At 31.8% G+C, this 14,539-nt stretch overlaps 1 protein-coding gene across 1 annotated transcript; it reads left to right on the top strand.

The window, feature by feature from the left end:
- The first annotated feature begins 1,850 nt into the window (after positions 1-1,850).
- LOC139875589 (NAD-dependent malic enzyme 59 kDa isoform, mitochondrial-like) lies at positions 1,851-3,403 on the top strand. Its single transcript, XM_071862914.1, has 6 exons — positions 1,851-1,939; positions 2,308-2,401; positions 2,656-2,769; positions 2,876-2,938; positions 3,112-3,184; positions 3,267-3,403. The coding sequence occupies exons 1-6, from the start codon at positions 1,851-1,853 to the stop codon at positions 3,401-3,403; spliced, it is 570 nt and encodes a 189-aa protein (XP_071719015.1).
- Positions 3,404-14,539: the final 11,136 nt, after the last annotated feature.

Consider the following 14,539-nt stretch of genomic DNA (forward strand, 5'->3'; position numbering starts at 1 on the left):
TTTGAGGTTGAAAGTGTCAAATGGTGTTGTTAGTCACTAATGCACTTTAAGATTAATGAAAGAAGTGTAAATGGGTAAGTTTGATTTGATTGTGAGTCTAAGTAATATAAAATGGGTCAAAATGTACTAGTTGACCTAATTAGATGAAATGGGTATGGATTACCCTAAGTTTTGTGTTAATTGAAGTTAGTAGACTTTAATTCACTAGCCTTAGTGATTAAAGTCGAGTCTTGGCCATTTATGGGCGGTTGTGTGTAGTTGAGTCATTTAATGCAAATTGGGTCATTAAATGCTCAAGTGGGAGTATCGTGGTTAATCCCACTAGTTGTGAAATTGAATGTGCACTTAATGATTTAGGTACATTGCGTTGAAGCTCGGAAGTGCTAAATCATCATCCTTGTAACAAGGTGAGTGGAGTAATTATACGTATGTGTATATAGTGTATTTATTTGTGAATGTTATGGTATGAACCACCGAGCCAGTAGTGCCATAACATGTGTGGGTTAGGATGTGAACCACTAGCCGGTAGCATCGAGTGTGAACCACGAGCCGGTAGCACTATAAAGTAAGATGTGAACCACGAGCCGGTAACATCGAGTGTGAACCATGAGCCGGTAGCACTATAAACGAGTACGACTCAAAAGCGTATGGTGTGAACCACGAGCCGGTAGCACCATAGCGATATTGGTTAACCATATTGAGATTGTTGTTTTGTTTAGCATATTTTATATATATATATATATATATATATATATATATATATATATATATATATATATATATATATATAGTGAGTTGAGTTTATGCTAATGAAGTGGTGTGATAATGTACGACTTGTTAGTGTTACGGGTATGTTGACATGCTATTTGAGTTACAAGTTCGTATGAGGTATTTGGTATTGTGATTGCAAATGGATAGGTTATATATATGTATGTATAATTGTTACACTCACTAAGCATTGCTTACCCTCTCGTTGTTTATCATTTTATAGGTTCCGGCTTGGATAAGGGTAAGGGCATACGGTTGGATTAGTTGTCTCCCGTTTATGTGGACAGGGGGTGCTTTTGGTGTTAGCTTTTTGAAGTTGGCCTAACGTTTTGGGTAGTATAGCCCCAAACCGTGCTCGAGTGTCATTTGGATTATAAACTATCATTGTAGTGGGTCAAACTTGTATAAAACTTAATTAATGGCCTTCGTGCCTTTTGTAAACATTTAAATTGATGTACGTTTAAATGGAACTTGTGGAATGGTTTACATATTTAATTGGCGCGTAAATGTGTATTATAAAAAAAAAATTTATCGTATGGAATATGGGTTGGGTTGTTTCATTACTTGTTTCCTTCTTCTTTTTACTCCAATTATTTCAAGTTTAGTTTCTTGCTTTTTTAAAGTACTCTGTATTTTATTTTAGTTACAATCACTAAGTTAATTAGGATTATCTGAAGCAATTTTATTGTGTTCATCATTAAAGTTGGATTGTTTGCTTGTAATACATTTAGGTATAGTTTGACTTCCAATTATCTTCATATGGGGTTATGATTGATCTCTAATGGTTTAATCTGGTATGATTAGCTTAGTGAGAAACGGGCTGAATAGGTCAAACTGGTCGAAAATCACATAAAGTCTATTATAATTGAAACTGAGTAGTTACAGGATGATCTTTAAATATTCGTAGACAAAATTTCATATTAAATGAATATGGGCAAACTTTGCTCATTATGCCACCACTAGTATATACCCGATTCGTGAATTTTTGAAATGAATTTGAGCCAGTACAGTTGAAGGTGGTTGAATCCTTTATTGTAATTCAATTGACTATGTATAGTTTTAAACAAATTATTCAGGTAGACATGATAGTGCTTACAAATGGCAGTCGTATACTGGGGTTAGGCGATCGAGGAGTTCAGGGAATTGGAATTCCTATCGGGAAACTTGATATGTATGTTTGCTGCTGCTGGTATTAATCTACAGAGGGTATGTTTTTAATTATATTTTATACCCACTAGCTTAAACGTTCACATTTTCATCAATTTACTTACAATTAGGTTGATTTTGGTTGTATAGTGTATAAATGTAGCTGAAGCGTAGAAACTCTTAAACACTTTTTTCTTAATCGTGCTGAAACAGGTCCTTCATATCATGCACAAGGTCGACCATTGTCAGACTTCGTAAACCAAAAGATTGTTGTTGTTGGAGCTGTAAGGTAGTCCATAACTCAATTGTGCTAGTATTCTTTTTCAATAAAAACTATTTGTGGAATATAGGGCCCACATAACATCTTATTGTTTATATTGTTTCTTTTTTTAGTGCAGGGCTCGGTGTTCTTAACATGGCCTATCAGGCTGTTTCAAGAATGACAGGAACAGCAGCGAACCCCCAGTTTTACTTAATCGATAAAAATGTAAGCTTCTAAATATTCACCATTCGTTCACATCGATCAGATTTTGACTTTCATTAAGTTTGTGCAGTTGTCAATTTTCTTTTAACTATTTGACTTTTAGAGTTCTCACTAAAAAATAATCGTTATACTGGAAATATTGTCAGAAGAATGAAAAACACACACTACAGGTCGTAATAATAAGCAGTTTGGACAAATAATGGATCATTTACCAAACTACAATTAACCCCTCTGATAAGTTCTAGTTTTGTTTTCAGGGTTTGATCACAAAACAGAGAAGTGGTGTTGACCCGTTAGATGCACGTATTGCTAAAGCCGTCGGAGAGGTTGAAAGCATAGGACTCCAAGAAGGATCTATTATCCTTGAAGTGGTACTTTTCCTTCTCAAAATACTCAGAAACTATTTATTTTATTTTAAATTTGTTTTTAATTTTTTTAAAGCAAATATTTAGGAACTATATCCCTTATATTTCATAGAAAAAGGTCAAGCCTCATGTCCTTGTCGGTTTATCTGGAGTTGGAGGTATTTTCAATGAGCAGGTGCTTACTTTTTTATGCCATATCTTTTTACTCCAGATTATTCCAAGTTAAAGTGTTGCTTTATTAAAGAAGTACTTCGTATTTTATTTTTGTTACAATCACTAGGATTAGTTGTAGCAATTTTGTTGTGTTCATTTCATTAAAATTACATAGCTTGCTTGTCATACATTTAGGTGCTTAAAGCGATGCAAGATTCCAACTCCCCTAAACCTGCTATCTTTGCAATGTCAAATCCCACAAATAATGGTTTGTGTTTGTAACATCCCTGTATATTTCCATTTGTGGGATTTATCATGTTTTTATTGACTAATGTAATTTTCCGAAACAGCTAAATGTACTGCTGCTGCTGATGCTTATAAATACGCTGGAGAAAACATAGTTTTTGGAAGTGGAAGCCCTTTTCAGAATGTTGATCTTGGTATATTTATTCAACTTGATTTTCATTCAGTTAAACCTAGAAGATGAAAATGGATGGTTGGGTTATGGCTCAAAATTGGGATTTTTTTTGTGCAGTTCTAGATGCACTAACTTGGTTGGGATGACCAAACACGTATTATTGAAATTCATTTTATTAATTTATGAATAATGCGTGTCAAGTATATTTAAATATTATGTTCTTATTTCACTAATGAGTAGCGTTCTACCCTATTTACTTTACCTCTATGACCCGTTAGAGATAGAACAAACCTAAACTAACTCATTAATAAGCTAATGGGTTGAAATTACAAATCTAGCTAACTTGATGTTTTCTTACAAATTATACTATAGTTGACACCATTGTATATATTTGATTATGTTGTTTTGTCTTTTTTTTTGAGAGATTAATTGACGTTGGCAAGAAATGGGAAAGTTGGCTATGTAAATCAAGCAGATAATATGTATCTCTTCCTTGGGTATGTGTTTATTTTAGGTATTTTTCTGTTTGATTGTTCAAATGTAATATTTATTAAAAAAAAAATTCTTTTGCGGATTCAGGATTGGCTTGAGAGCTTTACTTTCTGGTGCTCGTATTATCTCTGATGAAATGTTGCAAGCAGCATCTGAATGGTATGAACTAAATAAAAACATTCTTAATCTGATTAAGATGCTAAACATTTCCATTTATCTTCTCTTGATTGCTTTTTATTTGGTGGCTCACACTTAAAAGCTACTTTAATATTCACTTTTCACTTGTTCGAATGAACATGACACATATATAGTACTTTTGCAACCTTCGACATATACTAGGAGTTTGTTAAAAATTAAAAACTTTAGAATAATGTAAGCAAAATACTATACGTGGTTAAAAATTACACAAAAAATAAATAATGCATCATAATAAAATAAAATTGAATATAATAATAACAAACATAATATAATTGTTTTTATCATTCATTGCGTATTTTTATCATTCATCGGGTTCTTTTATCATTCATCGTTTATCATTCATCAGCTACTTTTATCATTCATTTGATATTTTTATCATTCGTTGGATATTTTTATCATTCATATGGTATTTTATCATTCTTCGGGTATTTTTTTATCATTCATCAACTATTTTATCATTCATCGAGTATTTTTTTATCATTCATCAGCTACTTTTATCATTTATTTGGTATTTTTATCATTCATTGGGTATTTTTATCATTCATTGGGTGATTTTATCGTTCATCACGTTCTTTTATCATTCATCGTTTATCATTCATCAGCTACTTTTATCATTCATTTAATATTTTTATCAATTATCGGGTATTTTGATGAATGATAAATGTTTGATGAATGATACTGTTTTTTGATAAATGAGAAGTGTTTAATGAATGATAGCATTGTGATGAATGATAATTGTTTTCCGATAAAAGATAAGTGTTTTTTATATGAATGACAACAATTAGATGAATAATGATTGTTTGATAATTGGGCATTTGGTCTAGTGGTACGATTCTCGCTTTCGGTGCGGGAGGTCCCGAGTTCGATTCTCGGAATGCCCCATTTTTTTCATAAAAGTAATCATGATAACGGTTTGATGAATGATAATGGTTTGATGAATGATAACATTTTGATGAACGATAATTGTTTTGTAATGAATGATAACGGTTTCCTTTTGAATGATAATATTTTTGACTTCTAATTGACATGTGATTGTTACTAAAACTTTTATTATACATCATATTTTTTTTCTCATTCATCTAATTTTTATATCATTCATCAGTTTTTTTTTATCATTCATCATATTTTTATAAATAATAAATGTTTAATGAATGATAACTTAGATGAATGATAACTTTTTTCGATAAATGATAATTTTTTCTGATGAATGATAATTGTTGCTTTTATGAATCATAAATGTTTGATAAATGATAATTGTTTGATGAATGCTAACTGTTTTAATGAATGATAATCATTTTGTGATGAATTGTTATTGCTTTCTTATGAATAATAAATGTATTTAAAAAATGATAACTATTCGATGAAAATAACTTAGATGAATGATAGTTTTTTCTGATGAATGATAATTGTTGCTTTTATGAATCATAACCTTTTAATAAATGATACTTGTTTGATAAATGATAATTGTTTTTCAGTGAATGATCAATGTTTTAATGAATGATAATCATTTGTGATGAATGATTATTGTTTTCTTATGAAAAATAACTGTTTTTAAAAAAATGATAACTATTTGATGAAAGATAACTTAGATGAATGATAATTTTTTCCGATAAATGATAATTGTTGACTCTATGAATCATAACAGTTTAATGAATGATTATTTTTTGATGAATGATTGCTGGTGGTGGTGGTGGTTGGTGGTTGGTGGTGGTGGGTGGTGGTAGTTGGTGGTGGTGGTGGGTGGTGGTGCTGGTGATGGTTGCTGGTGGTGGGTGGTGGTTGGCGGTGGGTGGTGGTGGTGGTGTTGGTGGTGGGGGGTGGTGGTGGTGGTGGTTGTTGGTGGTGGGTGGTGGTGGTAGTTGATGGTGGTGGGTGGTTGTGGTAGTTGGTGGTGGTGGGTGGTTGTAGAGGTTGGTGGTGGTTGTGGTGGTGGGTGGTGGGTGGTGGTTAATGGTGGGTGGTGGTGGTTAATGGTGGGTGGTGGTAGGTAGTGGCGATTGTTGGTGGTGGTAGTGGCGGGTGGTGGTAGGGGGTTGGGGCGGGTTCGTGGTGGTTGGTGGTGGTGGTGATTGGGTGGTGGGTGGTGGTGGTGGCAGTGGTGGGTGGTTGGTGGTGGTTGGTGGTGGTGGGTGGTGGTGGTTATGGTGGTTGGTGGTGGTGGGTGGTTGTGGTAGTGGTGGTTGGTGGTGGCGGGTGGTGTTGGTTGGTGGTGGTGGGGGTGGTGGTGGTGGGTGGTTGTGGTAGTGGTGGTTGGTAGTGGCGGGTGATGTTGGTTGGTGGTGGTGGGGGTGGTGGTGGTGGGTGGTTGTGGTAGTTGGTGGTGGTGGTGGTGGTTGGTGGTGGTGGTGAGTGATGGTGGCGGGTGGTGGCGGGTGGTGGTTGGTGGTGGTGGTTGGTGGGGGTGGTAGGTGGTGGTGGTGGTGGTTGGTGGTGGTGGGTGTTGGTGATGGGTGGTGGTGGTGGGTGGTGGTGGTGGGTGGTTGGTGGTGAGTGGTTGCAGGTGGTGGGGGTGGTGGTGGTTGGTGGTGGTTGGTGGTTGGTGGTGGGGGTGGTTGGTGGTGGAGGTGGTGGTGGGTGGTGGTGGTGGGGAGTGGTGGGTGGTGGTGGTGGGGAGTGTTGGTGGTGGGTGGTAGGTGGTGGTGGTGGGTGGTGGTGGGTGGTGGTTGGTGGTGGTGGTGGGTGGTGGTGTGGGTGGTTGGTGGTGGTGGGTGGTGGTGGGTGGTGGGTGGTGGTGGTTGTGTGGTGGGTGGTGTATGGTAGGTGGTGGTGGGTGGTGGAGGTGGATGGTGGTGAGGGTGGTGGGGGTGGTGGTTGGTGGTAGTGGTAGTGGTGGTGGTGGTGGTGGTTGGTGGTGGTAGGTGGTGGTGGTGGGTGGTTGGTGGTGGTGGTGGTGGTGGGTGGTTGGTGGTGGTAGGTGGTGGATGGTGGTGGGTGGTGGTGGTGGTTGGTGGTGGTGATTGATGGTGGTGGTGGGTGGTGGTAGGGGGTGGTGGTTGGTGGTGGTGGGTGGTGGTTGGTGGTGGTGGTGGTGGTGGTGATGAAGGTGGTTCATAATATGTTAACTTTTGTATAATTAATTTTTATTAATTATAATTACTAAAATGACCTTTTTACCCTTCTATGCATTTTAAGCTAAATTGAAGTTTTATGATATTTTGTGGTCCATATTTGCTTATCCGGTTTGTACTCATTTTAAGCTTAGTCACGGATCGTGCCCATATATATATATATATATATATATATATATATATATATATATATATATATATATATATATATATATATATATATATATATATATATATATATATATATATATATATATATATATATAGTCATAATCAATAGGGAAACAATTTTTAGGGGGAAGTGGAGGAAGTAAATTTTTTTTTAAATTTTGGTTTTTTCGAATTTTTCTTTTCAGACATCAAAATTAGGTAAAAATATGAATATTTAAAAAAGACACTTTGTGACGAATATTATTATTTTGGCGGTAAAACGCTCAAAGAAAAAAATGAAAACATTTAATCCATTGAATGTTTTGATTCTAAGTTTATTTGCATCGTTTTGTTTTCATCTTGTGTGAAGTGTTTTTTTTTTAAATTTAGCCCGATTTAGAGTTTAGGGTTTAAGGTTTAGTGTTTTGGATTTAGTCCGTAAACCCTAACCTCTAAACCGTTCATGTTAAAATATTCAATCCAAACCCTAATTTCTAAACCCTAAACCCTAATTTCTAAACCCAAAACCATAATTTCTAAACCCTAATAGCTAAACCCTAATTTTTAACCCCCTAATTTCTAAACCATAATTTCTAAACCCTAATTTCTAACCCATTAAAAAAACTCAGAATCAAAACATTCAATGCATTAAATGTTTTCATATTTTTCTTCGAGCGTTTTACCGCCAAAATAATTACGTTAATCACAAAGTGTATTTTTTAAATGTTCATATTTTCATGTGATCTTGATGCCTACAAAAAAAAAAAAAAAATCAAAAAATGGAAAAAAAATACTTCCCCCACTTCCCCTCAAAAAGTGCTTCCCTCTTGATTATATATATATATATATATATATATATATATATATATATATATATATATATATATATATATATATATATATATATATATATATATATATATATAGATGAAAGCACTATTTTTGGAAAAGAAGAATATAATTTTTTTTTTATTTTTTGGTTTTTATAATTTTTTTTTCACAAACATTAAGATTAGGTGAAAATATGAACAGTTAAAAAAGATATTTTGTAATAAATGTTATTATTTTGACTAGAAAACGCTTAAAGAAATAACATTCATCGATACATGTTATTCCTGATAACATTCATCATGCATGTTATTCTTCGAGCGTTTTATCATCTTCTGTGAAGTTTTTTTTTTTTTTTTTTTTTTTTTTTTTTTTTTTTTTAATATTTAGCCCTATCTAGAGTTTAGGGTTTAGTCCCAAAACCCAAAACTCTAAATTCTAAACCGTTCGTGCTAAAAACTCAATCTAAACCTTAAACCTTAATCCATAATTTTCCCCCATATTACTATTTACTCAGGACCAAACGTTTTTTCTTTTTTAAACTTTTAAATGGAAATTTACATTTTTACCCCCCTTAATTTTTGTTCCAAATTCAATCCTCGCCAACTTTTTAGTTTGCTCCTTCCCATTTTGTTTTTCAAATCTCAGCCCTTAAATTCTCACAACTAATTTATTTTATACATTAATTGGAGAAGGCATGTATGGAGAGGTTCGAGATCACATTTGGAGGCTAGGATTGGTCCATTTACCGTTTTACCATTCACTTCAGATCAAGCTTTTTTTTTCCTTTCTTTTTTTATATGCCAATTAAGATTTTGACTCGTCTTTAATTTATTTTCAATTTCTATCAAACTTTTAGTTTGCTCCATTCCATATTCTTTTTCAAATTTCGTCCCTTACATTCCACAGCTCATTTTATCTTTTACTTTAAACACTCCAACTTTTTCACTTTATATCTCTTCCATCAAACTTTTTTACAATTTTTTTATATAACAATTTTTCCTTTTGTGTTTTTTCTTTATGTTAGAATCATTAACGTTAAAATATTTTTATCGATAATGTATAACTGTGAAGGCATGGATGGAGATGTGGTGGTCTTTGTTACGACCCGGAAAATTTCGACTAATTTTAAATCAAACTCTCGATACGATATTATATTTTTAACACATTTAAAACATGTTTATTCTCAGATCTGAAAGAAATCTTTCGCTGTGTATTTTCTCATTTTAAAGATATTACATGGAGTCATTCATGGCATATAGAGGTCAATACCTCGCAATGGGACCAATTGTTGAAGACTTAGTCCAGGTGGATTAGGACGGGTCACTACAGGTGGTATCAGAGTGGTGGTCAAGGTTGTAAAAGTCGTGAGTCGCGGACGCATCGGTCGAGACCTAAAAAGGATGCGTCGGCCGAGTCGGGGACGCGTCGGTGACGCATCGGTCGTTGACCAATGTTAACTTTATTAATAATTTCTTGAATATATATTTATATATGTATAAAATAGTTGATTCTGTACCATATATTTCTTAAATAAGAACTTGAATTTAAATACAATCAAACTTCAAACTCAATTAATGTTACTGAGTACATAATCAGTAAAGACACAGAGAAAAGGGCGGCCCAAAAAATGAAAACAAACCCTAATTTTAGAAACATATCACATCTTGACGAAAATTTGACTGATTTTGACCGTTTTTGACCAACTTTGATCGTCTTTGACAAACTTTGACCGAACTTTTAGCTTTGACCGCCTTTTAAGTCGTTTAAAAAAAAAAGGGACGGAGAACCCAAAAAAACGACGCATCGGCCGACGCGTCGGCCAAGTCTGCCGACTTTTACAACACGGGCGGTGGTCTTAGCGAACCAGGTCTTGCATTAGTGTGTCAAACTGGTAGTTGTTATGATGCACTAGTGAGTCTGGACTTCGACCTAGTAGTTGTTAGGATACATTAATGAGTCTGGACTTGGACCTTGTCTGCATGTCAAAAGTTTTACTTATCATTCCTTGTCGAAAAATATCTACTTATCATTTTCAGTCTCGACACGTCTTATTGCAATTATTGCATAGATGGTGTACAGACGAATTCATATTCCATCACATTAGACCTTGTCTGACACATTTCCTTAATTCCCTCCGTAATCTACGGGATCTCCTGTACTATATATAGGTATTCTATGTAATTAGAATATCATCCGATATCTGAAAATCATTTTATATCGAAAAATCTTTTATCCGACCGTACAAGATGGAACTCGCAACTAGTTCAAATTCCTCGGATTGCGACAGCTATTCCGATATGGATTTCCATATGAGCTTCGAAAGCAGTGTAACCAGAATGGATCAACCAATTAGCCATCATCAATTCTGGATGAATTGGGGATGGGTTCGTAGTCGACTTAACCAATGGAGAAAAGAAGAAGGCGATCCTTTCCACCAACCAAATTCACCTCTTGGCGAAAAATCTGAAGCACTTACAGGCGAACCTATCTGAAACACCATTTTCACCCTCATTGCCAAGATATCTCGCAACGATTACATAATATTTACAATTCTAAATCTTATTCACTCCCTTGTTCAAACCGCCAATCATCCCGGAGTAATAGAAGAAGTCCTGTGACAACCCGGAAATTTCTGACCAAATTTAAACTTTATCTTTACATTATTCCGACATGATAAGCAATGTTTGTTAAGTTGAATCTCAAAATATTTTGAACTGTGTTCAGGTAATCATTTAACCTTGACCAAACTCCGACGATTCACGAACCAATATATAAATGGATATGATTATATATATATATATATATATATATATATATATATATATATATATATATATATATATATATATATATATATATATATATATATATATATATATATATATATATATTATAACTTAAAAACGGTAATAAAGTATTAAATGTATAATACTTTACATGATCGTAGTTGACGACGGGATTAAAAGATAATATCAAATGATTGAATTATCAGATACTTTATGATTACGATCACGGGTCTCTGTTATGAGGTCCACTATGATTTAAGAAAATCTGTTCCTTTTAACGGTATTCGGAATATTTTGTAAAGTGATTTATAAGAACAAAGGTGTCATTAACGAGAATTGGACAAAAGTTAGTGGAAGTCTAAATTACATAAGAATCAATTGATTTAATTTCAAAAGTATGAAAACGTTTTTCGATATAATAGAACTAGATTATTAATGTCTTTGTTTAAATAACGTGAGTAGGAATATTAGTTGTTAGATATATGAATAACTTGCAACGTATAACGTGTTAATGTATATTAGATATATATGATTTTAAATTAATTAAGTAAACGATAGTAACACTCGCTTATTGATTCGATTAATATTTGGACATGTCAACTAGTACGTTAAGAAATTAAAGTAAACGCTAGTACACAAATGAACTATATCTATTTAAGTTTTAGAACGTAAACGTTATATGGTACAATATTTTCTATTATGTAAATGGTTTTAAATTATACTTTGAAATATAAATATCTTTTGAAAGACTAAATAATATATTACTAAATAAATATTTCTAATATGGATAAGTTACATTTCTAAATAAAAATATATTTATATTTTACAAAGTGATAGAATATAATATTAATTTACTCATAAAACGTTTTATTTTAAAATAATATTATTAAATATATTCTGTTAAACAATGAGACATTGATTTATAGAAGTAAATGACCACAACACTCAAATATAAAGGTTATACTTTGAGTAATATAGTCTATAGATTATTAAGTCTAATTATTGATAATAGATACACATCGCGTAACGTAAAGGACAAGTTTTCTTAGCGTACGAAAATGTGTTTGAGAAACCGAAACCGGAACATAAGTCGAGTAACAACGTACAAGTCTTTGGAACTAAATTTACAAGTTAACTATGCACGTGAATATAATATTATATATAATTAATTATATAAATTAAATATAATATATATTAAATAAATATATAAACTGTCGGCAGCAGTTAATGATTGAGGGTGAGCTGGAAACAGCAGGGCCGCGATCGCGGAGTAATATGCATGGGGAGTGTCGCGATTGTGGAGCAATGGAATTCCAGAATGCCTATAAAGCTCGACCACTGCACTCTGCTCGATTCAAATCACCTATCTCTCTATCTATGATATATACTTCGTAAATTATTTATTTTATTTAAATTAATTGTTATTATTATTATTAATATTATTAAGAATTAAGATTATTAATATTATTAAGAATTAAGATTATTAATATTAATATTATTATTAATATTATTATTATTAGTAGTATTATTATTAGTATACATAAAATACTACGACGAGGTCATGAGCGAGATATTTCAAACGTGTTTTTCGAGCGGGATAGAGATAAGGAAATTATGGGTTATAGCTATGGAGGTTATGGGTAATGTTCGAGGGTATGCTCGGGAGGTTAATCTAGTGTTTATCTTCTCCGTTGCGTCTACATACTTTTCCTGCAATATTGAATCTCAATATTGATACGTGAGCACTTATAACTTAACTTTTTATATATTAATAGTGTATCCCTGATTAGTGCTCGAGTATTTATGATTATGCATGCTTGTATGTTTAATTTCATCGTTATATAGTTTAGGATAGATCATGAATTTAATACATATACTATTGAGATAAGATATATGATATGCATGTCGTTGGAAAGCTGGTAAAAAATTAAGAACTTTTCATTTAGAACTCGTGTGATTTCGATGAACGGATTAAAAGATATGGTCAACTAAATTTTAGTATTATTATTAAAATGATTATTATTATTATTACGATCGTCGTTATTATCGTCGTATTATAATTATCTAATAATTATTATATTTATTATCGTTATCGATGTCATTATTATTATTATTATTATTATTATTATTATTATTATTATTATTATTATTATTATTATTATTATTATTATTATTATTATTATCATTAAAATAATTATTAGTATTATCATTAGTATTATTATAATTAGTACCATTATCATAAAAACAGATATTAGTATCAATTAATTATTATGATTAATATTTTTATCATTATTATGAATGCGATATAAAAGAGAACTAAAAGCTATTAAACAAATCAATTAGGAAATAATGAGTATAAGTATCAGGATGAAATTAAAAATATTATAAGATATTGAATTAGATAAAAATATCGTTTTCATTATTTTTATCATTATTATTATTATTAAAAGTATTATTAATATTAAAACTATCATTTTTACTAAAATTATTATTTTTAATAGAAATATAATTGTTACTATAAAATATCATTATTATTATCATTTTAGTATTATCACTATTAAAAACTATCATTTTGAATAGAATTATTATTTTTATAAAATATTATTATTATTACAGTAATATTAAAAAGTATAGTTATTATTAAGATTATCATGATTAGATGTATCATTTTTATCATAATTAATATCATCTTTAGTAAATAGAAATGTTGTTATTATTATTAGTAGAATAATAATAATTATTATTATTACAAAATAATACAACTTTTACTTATTATATTATTTATCAATATTATTTTATCAAATAAATATGTGATACAAAGATATTTTTACCATACGTAATATAATTACATTAATATTACATACCACCATATTTTTATGATATTAAGTGAACTTTATAAATTTTATTATTTAAAATATATAAAAGTATATTTTTATCATATATAAATTTTAAATATAAATTTTTATTAACAAATGACTTTTATTATTTACTTTAATAAAATTTGATAAATATATTTAAATATATATAAAACGACTATATTTAAGTTATATAATGAACACGTATAAATTTTGGAAATCATTTTGAGTCAAATTGACTTTTGTTGACTTTTGCATTATAATCTCGAGCATTAGGATTGTGATACACTACGACTTGACCTAAATTGTTAAACAGATATTGACCAACATACAAATATATACTTAATATAGGTTCGTGAATCCGAGGCCAACATTGCACTTGTTCAGTGTGAAGACCCGTCCTAATCCATCCGGACGAAGTCCACATCGATTATAAACGATTCACAACAGTTGGTTACATCACGAGGTACTTGACCTCTATATGATACATTTTACAAACATTGCATTCGTTTTTGAAAAGACAATCTTTAATTATATCGAAAGTTGACAGCGCGCATACCATTTTATAATATATCTGACTATAATTGACTTAATAATAATCTTGATGAACTCAACGACTCGAATGCAACGTCTTTTTGAAATATGTCATGAATGACTCCAAGTAATATCTTTAAAATGAGCAATTGCACAGCGGAAGACTTCTTTCATACCTGATAATAAACATGCTTTAAAGTGTCAACCAAAAGGTTGGTGAGTTCATTAGTTTAACATAAATAATCATTTCATAATTTTAATAGACCACAAGATTTCATATTTTCATTTCTC

Source organism: Rutidosis leptorrhynchoides, chromosome 11, assembly GCF_046630445.1.
Source record: "Rutidosis leptorrhynchoides isolate AG116_Rl617_1_P2 chromosome 11, CSIRO_AGI_Rlap_v1, whole genome shotgun sequence".
NCBI lineage: Eukaryota > Viridiplantae > Streptophyta > Magnoliopsida > Asterales > Asteraceae > Rutidosis > Rutidosis leptorrhynchoides.